Here is a 15768-nt window from a genome sequence, read left to right as displayed (position 1 = left end):
ATATTGCATTGTTTTTAATTATTATTTGTGGCCGTAAAAAGAAAGATGATACCTGATCCTTTTCTAAGCTTTTTTTCAATACATTTTTTGAGGGAAAGTCATGGAATATATATATTTTTTTTTTTGTTTAGTTACAAGTTGAGGTGTCAAATGGGCTAACCCAAGCCCGTTTGAGGCCATTTAACTCGCTCAAGAAAGCTCATATATGTTTATTTTGTAGACCAAATTTAATATGTGCCTCGCTCAAGAAAGCTCATATATGTTTATTTTGTAGCCCAAATTTAATATGTGCTGTGGTTGGCTGCCAATAAAGGCTCATATAGCATATCTTTGTACTAATTTTATTACGAATTCAAATATTTTATGGCTTGATGATCTCGATATAGGATAATTCCTTAGGCAAAAGATAATGTCTCCAATATCAAATTGTTTGCGCAGCTAAAAAACTCTCATCATAATTTGAATATTTTATCTGTTTTTCTTGAATCCCGATTTATCTGTGAATCACACTCCAAGGGTTAGAGCGTAAAAAAAGAGAGATAGAAAGACAGAGAGAAAATGAACAATAAATGTCTTGTCTATCTCATTTTTCTCTTAAAATGGTCTCCTTATTTATAGGGGATGGTAGAATATATGATTTATTTTTGCCATTCTTTAATTGGACTGTTACGAGATATTTTAGCTATCTTATATATTCGAGCTATTGCTTGCTGCCCTATGATCTGGTCGATTGGGCTAGAGTGACTTTGGCTCGTTGAGGCCGGTTTGTTCAATTTGGCTTTGTCGGTGCAGTCGATCGGCTGAATGCAATTGACTTTTGGTTAGCAGAACTGGCTCGATCAGTTAGGCTTTACCAATTGGTTGTTCTAGTTTAATTGCGGACCCTCGATTCTTGTATGAGAACCTTTTGTCTTTTGGTAAAACTGTCATAGCACTTGCTTATGCTGCTATATTCCTGCCCCCTGCCGAGAACCAAAATTTGCTCAACAAGCTTTATCTGCATCCTCGTGGAAATTTTTTCTGATGGAGACTTCTCCATGATGCCATCCCCACTCGTGGAGGTGCACAGATGTTAACAATGAGCTCATGGGGATGCTTGGAGGTGGAAGATCGAACTCACCTTTTTACTGCCTTTTATTTTACTGGGCCAAAGAAATTTTGGAGAATTGTGATATTCTTGTCCCATCTTTTCACAACTTTGTTGATGTTATTGAGGAGCTTAGAAGGACACCAAAGAACAACATTGCTGCTGCACGATGCTTTTTCTACCTTGCCCACCACTGTTGGAGAGCGCAAAACGCTAAATGCCACAACCAATCGCATGGTACTCTGACCACCATTGCTGTCACCATTTTGGGGTTGCGTACGAAGATTCAACTTTTTCCACTACAGGAGCAATGGTATGCTAGCTGATCCCTTGGGTCGGTCCCTACACCTTTCCTGCAGTCATCCGAGATGAGCAAGGCATACGGTGTGCCGCCATGGGACAGTACTTCGAGTATTGGAACAGTGGGTAGCTGGAGCTCATGGCCTCTTCTGCTTTCGAGCAGATTTGCGAGCTGTGGATGTATGAGTGTAATGAGATCATTGCGGAGAGTGGCAACATTCATATTATTCAGCTTTTGCAGAATACCATGAAGAAGGGGACTGACAACATCATCCTCAACTATCCTTAAACATCGCTTTTCTTACCTTTTTTAGACAAGTTCTTTTTAAACCTATTTCTCGTGAATGTAATAAGGCGGCTCATTTTTTATTCCAAGCATGCCCTTGGTGGCTCTTTTGCTTTGATGCTTGCAGATAATGATAGGAAACTTTCTACCATATTTGTAGAGAATATGTTTCTTTTTTGTACATCATATATGCATACTTGCATAGTTTTTATATTTTTTTGATATATTAATGCAAATTGAACTTTTCAAGGATGAGAACTTCTTGTCGGCAAAACGAGACTAGGCTATCGAGCAGATGGTGGATCACTGTAATTTGATATATAACTCATCCCTTAATGAGGGAGGTTTTTTTGGATGATCATGAGTCTCTGTTGTATTGTCAATACTTGGTTCCTAATGAGGAACCTTGGGAGAATCCGTGGGATGACTGATGACAAGGAATTGGAATCTTTCCTCAGGTTAGATCTGTCTATCCAAGCCTAATCAATCTGAAATTGGATCATTCTTTTTATCATTCTTCTGGCTCTGTTGGCTTTTGTCCTTGACTTAGACGGCTGCATCCCATCAAATAAGTGGAGTTTCTTGGTCTCATATTTTCTTTGTGCCATCCTTTACTGCACTTCATTCCTTCTAGTCCGTTGGATCTCCTCGGAATTCTTACTGGCACATTTTTTATGTACGTATTTTAGTTTCTCGATTTTCTTGTTTCTTGAAAGCGACATTACGATGAGAATAAGTGTATTAAATATAAAAGTAGATATCATTTGTTTCATTATCAGAGCTTCAATAATTAAAATTTTTGGATTTCCATTCTCATGGTTCTTATAAATAGGGTATGACAGGATTCCTTTGATATTTTAAATTTGTTTTATGTTTCTTCTTGTTTGAATTGGTTGTCTTTTAAATTTTTCATGAAGAATGTCTTGAACCTCGCAGATAAGTTGTCGAGCAGGGAAATAATGTATACAACCTTTGGAAGTCGATAGCATGGAAATGTTTGAAGGGTGAGAAGAAATCGGAGAGAGAGAAGAAATTAGAGTGAGAAGAGGAAGAAGAAACTTGTCTTTAAGACGTGGAAGGCGGACAAACTAATAGACTAAGTTGGGTCATCCACTCTCTTCAAGGACTTCGACGGGAGAAAAACTGGCGGATGATGGAAGCTGGTTCGGCGGCCTGAGTGCCGGTTTGCTGGCCCCGCCTTTTGCTTCACTTCGGACTAGCCGGTTGAACAACACGCACAAAGAGTTGTTGGCACTCTACCACCAGAAACACAGGAAGCTACTGGTGTTCTATCGCTGCATGGGGCGCAAGGAACTGCTGGTGCTTAGCCGTCACCTAGTGAGTGGTGTGTCGCTTACTTGGATTGAAATGGATTGGCTCTTTGCTATGAGAAGCTTCGGTCTTGCAATTAGGCTTAGATTTTTTTTCTTTGTTCACTCATCCAATATCGGCTGATGACTTGCCTTCGGCGAATGCTGGTTAGGATCCGGCCGCGGTACAAGTAGTTTTAGCCTAGGCACCGGCCGGGAGCTAGGATGATGGGTTCAATCTCCCGATGGCTCTTGTGAGGCCCGTGGGGGGAGCCTTTGATGGACGTTGGATGTCCCCTGAATCTTGGACCGTCACCTAGATAAGATGGAGAATTCTTTCCCTTGGGTTGTTGAAATCCATAGAGAGGAGATATGTGGGTTATGAGAGTAGCTAGCTGCCCTTCGTCTGGAATTATTGGACGTTCGATAGACATGCTCCATGCTTAGGGTCCAGGCTTGATCGGGTTGACCAATTTAAGTTTGAGGGAGAGGTTTTGTATCAGCGACTCCTTTGGTGAGGATTTTTCTTGGCCAAAGTGGTAGATGAATCCATTGTAAAGTTTTTCCTCTCAGAGTAATTTATGAGAGTTATTTGTAACGCTCTATTAAGAAATAAAATTTTCTTTCTATTTCTTAATTGACATTTTGATGAGATATTTATGTCAGTGTTTTTTCGAAATTTCTTACGATTTTGTGCGATGATTTTGCTTCCGTCGTTGCCCAATATATATATTGGGTTATTGGTTGAATCATGTTGCACTTTCCTATCCTTTGCTCTCCTCAATTTTTCTTACTCTCGACTTTGTGCTTTCTGTCATGTGTTCTACCCTGATAGCTTCGAAATATTCTCATAAGAATTTTGGGTCGCAACCGAGTGGCCGAAGATGACACAAGGGAAATTGGCTCTGCTAGACCCTTCCATCATGCTCCGAGTCATGGGAGTGAATGACCTGATAACAAGTTGGTATGAGGATGATCTCATTTTTTACAGAGACAAGTTCAGGTGCCGGTTGAGGCTGCCACTTTGTCGTGAATTACGAGCAATTTTCGATCATTATGGAGTGATTCCTGCTCAAGTTATGGCCAACTCCATCACTGTCATAGTGATATTTATCATTTTCTACTGCTGAGTGGGAGTTCCATGGTCGAAGAAAATTTTCACCTATATGTTTTTGTTCCGGCACGACCCTGAAGGCTTCGTGCAGTTTCGTCTGGTCGATAAATTCCAGTTGCTCGACTTGAAGGATAAGATTAAGGATTGGAAGCTGCACTTCTTCCTCGGGCTCTTCTTCCTATGGTTGGGGGATCGAGACTATCTCAACGGGAGGAGCGGTCAAGAAGAAGACAGTGTCGGACAACTTTCGTGTGGAAGGAGAAGATATTGAAGGAATGTAGCTGTTAGTTTTCCAATACCTTGAATCAATAGTATTCAATTGGTCTTTGCAGCTGGGGAAGTTCGGCCAAATGACAATGGCACTTTGGGTGGCTTCGGATGAAGATGAAGCTAAAAGGGAGGTGGTTGCTGCTGCTCGGGTTGGCAAGAAGGTCTTAACGCCTGCTCGAACAAAGGCTTACTACCCTGAAGTTGTTATGTTTATGAAAACATGGCTTCATGTGGTGGTTTATGCAGAAAAAAGTAATGAAGGTGCAGATTATGTTTATTCCATATCTGAGTCTTTTATTTTCATTCAACGGGTTGCCACCAATGAACTAGTACATATTGAAATCAAAGATAAAGCTTCTTGATCAAGTGCAAGTCCTTCCGCTGCGCAACACCGAGATACTTGAAGGACGCCCAACTGGTTGGAAGAGAGTGGAGCTAAGGTAGAGGCCATGGAATAGGCTAAAAAATAGACCAGTGACCCTTGACCGGCTGCTCCAAACGTCATCGCATTGTCGGCGAGGGAATAAGCAGTCGACCTTCTTCGGATGTTTCGTCTGTGCCCGAGACCGAGCCAAACCACCACGAAGAAGAAATTCTTTGTCAGAAGGGAAAGGCTCTAGTTACCGGCCCAAGTACTTGGCCTCGTCCACTTCTCAGGAAAAAAATAAAAGGGTTTGCAAGTGTGTGGTTCCCCTTGCAAAGGGAGAGGGCGAAGGTGTACACAAGCTCGAACAAGGGGTACATCCTCATAAAAATGAAGAGGAACTTGTATACGGATTCCCAAGGCGCAGCTGCGTATGCTTCGACGATTGGGGACGTTCTATGGTTTCATAATTTTGAGTAGTATCTCCGCAAGTATAGTCTCTTGAGTTTGTTCCAGTTAGTTGATCGATACCAATTAATGGCTTTCGAGGCCTCACATTCCAATCTATGCTTCTTTTGGAGTTAAATAGGAAATCGTACAAATTTTACAAGAGGCGAAAGTGGCAGAGGAACGAGCAAAGATTGTTGAGAAGTGAGCGGTTGTCATTGAGAAGCGGTTTGAGGGACCCGAAACCGAGATAATCTATCGGAGTTGTCAGTTGCTCAAAGAGAAAACCAAGCTCTGAGTGAGAAGATGACAACTATGAAGACGAAAGACTTTTTTGACGTGCTTTCTTCCCATCCTCAGTAGGTGGCCGCTTTTGCTGCTTAGTTTCGAGTCGGTTACAAGTTGGCGGTTAGCCGATTTGTAAAAGCAAAGGTAGTTGATCCAACAGATTTTATTCCGCCTTGTCTATCTTTTATGGTCGTTTTCCCAGTAACGGAAGATGAAGTTTCTTCCCATAGATGCAGTACTCTATCTGCATCCTCCAGTAAACAAAATTTTCATTGAACTTCTCGATCCCCGATGTCATCACTTCGTCTCCGCCCATTTTTCTTCCTTAGATCCGAACCAAAGCTCTGATACCAGTTGTTGTGAAAAACGACGGTAATAAAGCGAAAAATGAAACGAGAAAAATTGCACACAGAAAAATACCAGAGCGACATAGATTTACGTGGTTTGGCAAATTTGTCTACGTCCACGGAGCTGCAGAGGATTTTATTTCTATGAGGAATTTCACCATCGAACGTCTCGCCATTTACAAGAAAATCTCTATTTTCTTCTCTCTCTTCCTCTCATTTGTTTCCTCTCTTTCTCTCTTGGAGAACTTGGCTTGTCAAGCCAAGCCATAAGAGACTATTTATAGAAACCAGGAGAGCAGTAGGTGGGGGGTAGGTGAGCGGCATGTGAGATGTGTTATGTGAGCGATAGGTGGGAAGGTAGGTGAGCGGTACAGAGATTCTTAATTAAGAAGCTAATTAGATTCGGTTGACCGGGTCTCCATATTACCCAACAGAGTAGTGCTTGCACCTTTTTTTTATTGGCTTCTATTTTCTCTGGGGTTAAGAGATAGCCCAAGAACTTGCATGCTGAATCCTTAAAGATGCACTTGAGCTGATTGAACCTCATTTGATATTTTTCTAAGTATTTCAAAAGTTTCTTTTTAATCCGTTTTGTATTCTACGAGTTTTTTGCTTTTAACTAAGACATCATACACATACATTTCAATATTTTTCACTTTATGCTTAGAAAAAAATATATCTACTAATCCTTGGTATGTAGCTCCAGCATTTTAAAGCTCGAAAAACATTACATTATAATAAAATACACCTTTGCTAGTAATGAACGTTTTTTTTTCTGCATCGATTGGGTGCATCTTTATTTAATAATAAACAGAAAACGTGTCAAGCAAGCTCATTACTAAGTAGTAGGCTGCTGAATCCACAAGAGTGTCGATCCGAGGTAGGTGGTAGCTATCTTTTGGGTAGGCGATTTTTAGATTTGTGAAGTCCACGCACGTCTTCCACTTGTTATTTGCATTATGCACCATGACCACGTTTGACATGCAGGCCGAATATTGCATTTCTCGAATGTATCAGGCCTCCGAAAACTTTTGCACTTCCTCCCTGATTGGCGCGACTATGATAACGATCGAGGACCTCATCTTCTACTTCAATGGGTGAGCCGAAGGGTTGATATTCAGACAGTGGGCAAGCAATGTCGATCATAATCCCTAGCTTCTCGGCTGCAATCCTGGCAAAATTATCCCGGTGGTTCTGAAGGATCCTAATCAATGCTTCTTTTGACTATGTATCGAAAGTTTTACTGATTAAGAAAGAAAAATTTTTTAGGGTTGCTTTGGTCTCTGGGACTTAGTGAGCGGCCTCACTAGTCTTTAGACCTCCCTCGCATAGTTTTTGATCTCGAGCGCCCAGAGATAGTAAGTGTGGTACTGCTTCAGGTTACCTAGGACAATGATTACCTCTCTGTCGACTGAAAACTTTGCCCCTACATCGTACGTCAAGGTAACAACCTTGAAGATATTAAGCGGGAGCCGACCGAAGATGGCATTGTAAGTTGGTGGCGAGTCAACCACCATGAAATCCTCCATGTTTGTGAACTATTTATTCTTTTCCCACCAGGTAACTGGTAGAGCGATTGCTCTCAAGGCTTCCTTTCTTTGGCCAGAGAGGCCATAAAGTAGGTCGGTTGCAAAAGTCAGTCTTTCATTTCCAAGTCCCATCTTATGGAACACCATTGTAAACTAGATATTTACGTAATTGGTGGTGTTGATAAGAATGCTATCTATCTGATAGTTGCTGACCAGCACCGTGACGACGAAGGCGCGTGATTGTAGGAATTCCCCTTAGGGATAGATCTGCGTCAGTAAAAGTTATGGAGGGATGTGTGTTGCATTTGGGCGCGATGGCATTTTTGCATAGTTTACCCGATCGAAGCCTCTTCATATTGGTTTGACGAGATGAATCTCCTCAACCTCCGAAGATTATTGGAACTATACCAACAATATGGAAGACATTGGGCTCGGACAGGTCTGTCTGAGATCTCTTCCACTAGAGATTTACCTCATCTCTTACCCGTTGCTTTTGGTGCTACAAACTCCTTGAGTTTTCCAGCTCTAATCAGCTCCTCAATCAAGCTCCGGAAGTGTATGCATTTCTTCGTATCATGACTATGGTCCCAATGGTATGTGCAGAAGGACTTTGGTGGTTTTGTTTTCTTGAAGCAATGATTGTTTAGACTGACTTTCACTATTTCGGTCATCGAGACTCTCAACAGAGTCATTTTTGTTAGTTTGTGGTTGGGGAGCAGATGCTCGTTGTAGCGAGCCAGCTACCCGACCTCCTCTGGTGTATGACCTTGTCGGTCCCTTTATGGTCCCAGGACTGCTAATGGTCTTCATAACGTGGTCGGGTGGAAGGATGTGAGTCGTCTCTTGGCTTCCATCTATAGCTTTGGGAGCCCTCTTCCGTGAGTGGCAGATGGAAGGCTCTCCTTTGGAAGAAGCAAGGGTGGAATTGTACTTTTCGGCCAATATGTGGTTGTTGGTCATCTTCAACCAATCGAGCGAGTTCTTCAGTTGCTGTAGACCCAAAACATATTTGAATGGTCCCTGTTTCAACCATTAGGCTAGGGTTTCGTGAGCTACTTCATGCTCCGAATCTTGTACTTCCAGTATCTTCTTTATAAAGAAGGTAATAAACAAGTGAAGACTCTCATTCTGCCCTTGCCTGATATGCAGGAGGGCATGTGAATTCTTTTACAGCTCTACAAGTTGGCAAACTACACTATGAACATCCACTTGAAGTCAACGAATGAGGCAATCACTCCCACTAGTATGTCGTTGAACCACTTGAGGACTGACTCCCTCAGAGTGGTAAAGAAAAGTCGAATTTCAGCACATCGGTGATCCTTTGCAAGCATACCGTTGACTTGAATGAAGGAGGCTGTGTGGTCAGTTGGATCAGTCCGACCCTTGTAGGATTCTAATGCATGAATTTTAAACCTCTCTAAGGCTTGACCTCAGAGATTTTCCAAAAGAACGCATTCTCTGGCTGACTGGATGCTTCAGTCCTCCTGAACTGATGCTTGTCAATCGGTGTCGGCTTAGAACTGTCAAAGTACTAGGAATCTCTTTCTCTATCTTGGGTTAAGGTGTCCTTCAGCCGTTGGGTGCCGACCCTTCTTATCGGGGATGTTGCTCCCTTCTCAGAGCTAATGCTTCTTGGATGGCGTCCAACATCTGATCTTTCAGCTCCAAGTTCTGTTGGTTAATGAATTCTCTAGTGCAATCTATTTTACCGATGTCAAAATTGTGAGTTTCTTCTCTGCATGCTACTTTTCTTATCTGTGGCATGATCCATGCTCACCACACCTTTTAGGATGTTGAATCCCAATTAGTCTGTGAATCACACTCCAAAGATTAGAGCGTAAAAAAATGAGAGAGATAGATAAACAGAGAGAGAAAATGAAAGTAAAACATCTTTTCTATCTCCTTTACTAAAATTATCCCCCTATTTATAGAGGAGATGATACAATATGTGATCTTACATTTATGTCTTTTCTTTAATGAGGCTGTTATAGGATATTATAGTTATTTTATATGTTTGAGCTATTTCTTGGCTGCCGAACTGGTCAGTTGGGCTAGCATGATTTGGCTCGATAAAACCGGTTCGATTGGCTTGGTTGGGTCAGCGCAGTCGGTCGGCTGGATTCAATTGACTTTGGGTCAGTAGGACTGACTTGATTAACATGAATTTACCGATTGGTTGGTCTAGTCTAATTGTCGATTCTCGTTCCTTAGATGAGAAAGACTTGTAGGTAGAATGAGACTAGACTATGAAGCAGAGATTGGATCATTGTAACTCGACGGATAATTTGTCCCTTAACGAGGTAGGTTCTTCGGGATGATCGTGAGGCTATGTTTATTTGCCAATACATCTTGGGGCATCCATGGTACTACTGATGATAGTAAGGAACTGGATTATTTTCTTGGGTTTGATTTGTCTGTCTAAGCCTGATTGACCCGGACTTGGATTGTTCTTTTTGATCTTTCTCCTGGCTCAGTTGACTTTTGTCCTTGGCTTGGATGGCTACAATCAATTGAATAAGTGGCGTCTCTCGGTCCCCTGTCGGTGGGCTCTCCTTTGTTGTACTTCCTTTCTTCTGAACCGTTGGATCTCCCCAGGATTTCAGCTGGCATTGTCTTGATGTACAACCTTATTCAAATTCTCTCTAATTTAAGCAATCACATGTCTCTTCTTAATTTCTGCACTTGATGCATCACAAAAAAAAAACCTTGAATAGCTTATTAAAATCGAGTTTGTTAAGTACAGATGCATTTTTAAGTTTATCATTAATAAAGTACCAAAATAGTCTCCTGCTTGTTTACATGGGTGGTCATGTTAGCCCAAATGTTTATAGAAGTTTCAATTTATTCCCAAATCTCTTTTAATATGGGTCGAAATAGTCCCTAGGGAGGACTATTTTAGCCCCCATTTAAAATAGTCTGGGAATAAATTGACACTTTTTTATACTCTAGGATTAAAATGGCCCCTGACAAAAAATCAGGGTACCATTTTGACACTTTTCTCATTTTTAGTATTTTTAAAATCAAAGTCATCAATTTTTATCCATTCAAAATATCCCTTATATTAGTAAATCCTTTAATGAATCTTCTATAAAGAATAGTTTGATCATGAAAACTTGAATCTCCTACAAATTAGTTGGTGTTGTCCAATTATTTATTGCTTAACTTTTTTAAGGTCAATATATAATCGAGTATTTGAAAAAATAAATATGATAATATTATAAATAATATAACGAACTCACACTTTTTCATATTCATATTTAACTCACTAGTTTGTAATTTTTGAAGAGTTTTCTAGGATGCCCAAAATGAGACTTTTTGATATTGCTTTAAATCAAATTATTGCAAAGTATGCAACCGAAAAATTTTAAATGGAAAGTGAAATATGATATATGATTTTCACATATTTGTTTGTTTGATTAGTCAATCCAAAAGTATCGCCATCTATTCATACATATCATCTTCATTTTAAAAAAGTATTTTTCTAGTCATCAATCTATTTATTTCTAATCAGTAATAACCGCACCTCAAATCCATTTATGAAAGTATAACATCTTTAGTCATTATATCAAGTATATCATTCTATCTAGGTATAGAAATTTGATATTTGATGGAGATTTTATGAAATGCTTCCATCCCCTCATCCTCCAATTGCCATCTTTCTTAGGCACGACTAATGCGGGATTGCTCAAGGATTCATTATCGCCCTAAAAAATCCTTTCTTAAGTAATTCAGTTACTTGTAAGCTTAGTATGTTTGGTTGGACTAATCCTATATTATGACAATTCAAGAATCAATGTTAAAAAAATAGTTGTGGGTGTGGTTTAACTTTAGAATTTATGTGATCAATGGAAGATTTAACAATAATATTTATGCCACTCCTATTAATATTGAGTTTATATAGTTTATCATCAAGCTTAAAATATGTATGAGAAATTGAAGCTATGACTTTAGGTGTTTCAATGACGCGTTTTTTAACATTTAATGAACTTTCAATCAAAACATTTTCAAATCGCTAATTTTTATCTTCAAATTCTCGAATATTATCCGCCTCATTATTCTTCTTTTTCACTTAATTTTTATCAATGTATAAATTTCCTCTAGGATATTAATTTGTGAATTTGCGCCAATCATATGACGTTTGAATGAGGCTTCACCAGAGATATTTAGAGCCAAATGTAATAACATATTTGTAGTGTTATATTTTCTAAGATGCAATGCTTGACAGAGTGATTTTGCTTATTTTGATGAAATATTCTAGTGTAAGTAGTAACTCTGCAAGGTACAAGAAATCGTATGCTAAAAGTTTATTGCAAGTTGAAAAATGTGCTCAAGAAGGGGAATGCAATGCGGTGTTATTTCTCTTTTAATATTAGGTCTCACTCCAAATTTAAAACTTGGTAACATTGCTTTAAAATCCTTTATTGTTTTCTAGTGCATTAATAATTCTTTAAATTTATTCTTATATTGAATCTTTGTTCCTTATTTTGATAAGGTGAACTCATCAATTATTATCAATCATGAAGATGAGCATCTTTATTTTAATAATGCTTTCTTTTCTGTTGAAATAGTTGTAAGAGCTCTACCAAATCTTTCCATTTATTTTCTTATGTTTATTCAATACATTTTTCGTTTATGATTCACATTTGGCGCACCTAATATTGTCTATTGTTCAAAGAAATTATCCATATTATTTACCTTTGGATCCATTTTCCCTTCAAATGTGAATGTTTTTAACTTTTCTATTTACGCCAAACTCTATGCTATAAAGTTGATGCCCTGATTAGCATAAGTTTCATTATCATGTACCCTATGATGCCAATCTTGATTAGTTTTTGCACGATTAGTTTATTGTCTAAGTACTGTTAATATTCAAATGAACATGTTCATCATAATGATAACTTCATGTTATTGTGGATGAAATTAGTTTGTTTCTCAATTGTTAATTTACTTCTTAAATTGATTTATATTTATTTATATTTTTATACAGTAATTCAACTGATTAGTCTTGCAGAATTGTTAAAACTCAAATCCCTTTGAAGATCTATTAATTGACATTGATATTATGCCCCACTTTTAGCTGATATTTTGGCACGATCATAAAGTCTGATTCCAACTCTATTGCATTATTCTAGAGTGAAGATGTCCTATCATGAATCTTGGGCTAGATAAAAACTCGCCCCTTTGGATTAAAACCAAAATACATATGAAACTGGTCTTAACGATAATGATCTCCAATTATTAAAGAAAGCCAGGTTAATTGAAAATCATGATGATCATAAAACATGCCATGATTAGAAATCCAAATTGTATAACCGTTGCATGTGGAAGATGTCATGTGCTTTTTTTCTTATACTACTAGATCTAACAATGAGACTGCTCATTTTTATGCTCAGCTCATCTTACAAGATAGTTTTGTTGTTAAAAACTTATATTATAGTAATCCCTTGCTTTCTTTTGTTTAGAGGGATAGAGTTTTTTGTGAGTTTGTTACTAGCAGCTTGTTGTATGTTTTATTATTTTTTTATTTTAATTAATGCAAATTGTAATATCTCATAGAAGATGTCTATCTACACAAACACACCACATTTAAAGAATCTACATCCAAACAGCATGTTTGAGAGGAAAAAAAAATTATGTAGTAATTAATTGTTTTTTAATGCCCCAATATGCATATGCATAATCAAAACAAAATTCAAAATCAGATGCATAGCAAAAACCTCAGGATAAACTACAATCCATAAAATTTTAAGTCACAATTTCAATAAAAAAGCATAATTGTAACAACAATGCTACAATCGCAAGTCAGTCACCTTCGCCAGAATCAGCAATCATGCTAGCCTTGGCTACCTGAGTCAAACCCCTGTTGGCAGACACGAGACCAATGGCAGAAGGAATAGTGCAACAAGAAATTAAGTAGCAACAGTAAACAGTTGCAGGACAATAGTAAACTATTGCAAGACAAGAAGGGGTAAACATCTACAGGGAACAACAGGAGCAGATCTAAGAAAGCCAATAACTAAACAAACAACAAACTCAATCAAATCAAATTAAACATTTGAGAACATATTATGTTTTCTACAAGATCATCATCCTGGCAATGTTGTGCCAAAATATAAAATGAAGAGACATAAAATGAAATCTATTGTAACCAAGTAGAAACAATGCTCAGATCATCCAATTGCTCATCTCAAACAAACACAACTTGTATTTCTGATGAATATAAGTTTTAATGTTTCCATTACCCAGCCTTCTCAATTTTTTGCCTTGGCTCAAAACTCATTGTTTTTCTTTGTCATCTGACTGTTAGTACTGATAAAAGTATATTTAATAGCTATTGTGAGCCTAATATTTAGTTTAATGTTTGATAAATTTATTTATAGTGATTTTGGTTGTGGTACTCTTGTATGCCTAGTCTGGCCAAACTTTTTGAAGAAATATCTCTCATTTGCTTTAGAAACATTTATTATATTTTCTCAGAAACATTTTTTTCAGCTAATTTTTTTTTTTAATCGTGCAGGCTGGCGCATATTGGTCTGGGAGCTGTTAACTTACTGGACATTGTTCTAGTGTCTGGATTAAACACTCGGTTATCCATTCCTGATAAATACATGGTGCTTGGTTCAGCAGTTTCTGATGCAATTAATCAATTCAAGTATTTTCCCTAACTTTCATTTTACTTTTCATGTCAGTAATTTCATAGTTTTCCTTGTGGTTTGTGTCTGAAATCACTTGATTGGTGAATTTGTTAGCATAAAATCTTGACATATAGAAAAGTTTGTCATGTTACAAAAAGCAATTTCCTTTTAAGTTATATTACTATTTTGAACAGCAGACTGTTTTCATTTCACCATATTACTTTTAACTAGATATTTGAAATAAAAGCTTTGCAAAAGCGTCGTGATTTAAAAATAACCTACTGAACGATAATATGCAAAACTTAAGGATATTGGCTTATGAAAAATGCCAGTGCGGGTGGGGAATGTTTGATTTGTTTTTTTTAGTAGTTAAAAATACTAATATGTTTGAGTGTGTATTTGTTTCTTTTTTTTATAAGAAGTATTTCAAAACAAGTTGGAACACTTCAAATGGTGTTTTAAAAATTTTAGAAACCACGTCAGTTTTTTTCATAGAACAAAAGACAGAAATAGCTGTTCAAACATGTTTTCTAACATAAGTAATTGCTTTTAAAAACAAAGAATTAAATGCAGGAAAAAAAATACGACGGAACATGGCTTTCGCATCCTCTGAACATTCATAAAATTTCATGAAACTTATTGCATTTCGGAATTAATACCACTTTAGTTTCTAACAAATTCTGAAATGAAGTTCTCATGTGCTGTCCATCTAAAGTACTGTATTATTAGATTGAATAGCTATCTTGGTTATCAAATGTTTGTTTTCTAGGTTGTGAATGAATGTGTTATTGATAAGAAATTGTTGTGAGGTTCTAATTAGATAGTTTTTTTATCTGTTTAGAAGTGGTTATATAAAAATGACTTCCAAGTAAAATATTATGATGTATATGCTTTTTCAAAATTTTTGTACCTCGTTATATATTGGATATTGATTTGTTTGTGGATATGCTATGACCCTATTAAAAAGGCTTTCAAGGTCTCGAGTGGAAAACGAAAAGATATCAGAATAAGGAAAAAAGAAATGGGTAGAGAAATAAAAAGGAAGGAAAGTTCTTAGAGAGAGTCCATGGGATTTCTATTGCTAGCACAAAAAACTATGAAAGATCATTCTCTAAAAATTGGGTTATTAACCTTTTATTTATTGGATTTTGGGAGCTAGTGCAATGCTACCCCCTAATCACTTAGATAAAAATAAAAGAAATGGTTGAGAGGGTAGTTACAAACATGTGAACATAATGGCTGGAATAACTTCCCAGCAGAGTGGTTAGGAGTTGTTGATTTGTTGATGAAATTTTTTGTTTTTGAGTATGTGGGGGAAAATAGTTCCTATTGACCTAATGAGTGGTTAGGCCAGTGATCTTTAGGCCCAAACAAGGCAAGGGAGAGTGATCATTGTGAGTCCTCCGTGGCTCCTAGCGAGCTTACATTGTTCATTGATTCCATCAAATATGCATTTAGTTTCTATATTTTCTTGTAAATTTAAAGAGCAACTTATAGTAAGAATAAGAGAATTAACATTATTATCTCAACTTAATAATAAAGGAGAAATAATAGATACTATGATCTTGTTTAATTTCTACACTGGGAACAATGCTCTACATAATGCTTTGATTAGATTTTTGTGCATGTCAACAATTATAATGGTATATAAATATTGCCTAGTGCGTCATATTTAAGACTTGATCTACTCTCTTGACCCTGTTTTTTATCTTAGCTTGAAAATTCCCATGTTCCTAAGGGCCTGTTTGGCGCAGCTGCAGATTCTCAGCTTTTCAGCTGCAGCTGCGCTGC

The 15768-nt window shown here is 37.6% G+C and overlaps 1 protein-coding gene across 2 annotated transcripts in view; it reads left to right on the top strand.

The window, feature by feature from the left end:
• LOC110038192 (probable folate-biopterin transporter 4) overlaps positions 1-15768 on the top strand; it is a 62149-nt gene that overhangs the window by 16123 nt on the left and 30258 nt on the right. For both annotated transcript variants that reach the window (XM_020742964.1, XM_020742962.1), the window contains exon 6: positions 13860-13994. In XM_020742964.1, the coding sequence (XP_020598623.1) occupies positions 13860-13994 (135 nt within the window). The remainder of the gene's footprint in view (positions 1-13859; positions 13995-15768) is intronic.

Source organism: Phalaenopsis equestris, unplaced genomic scaffold, assembly GCF_001263595.1.
Source record: "Phalaenopsis equestris unplaced genomic scaffold, ASM126359v1 Scaffold232117, whole genome shotgun sequence".
NCBI lineage: Eukaryota > Viridiplantae > Streptophyta > Magnoliopsida > Asparagales > Orchidaceae > Phalaenopsis > Phalaenopsis equestris.
This window is presented reverse-complemented; position numbering and strand designations above follow the sequence as displayed.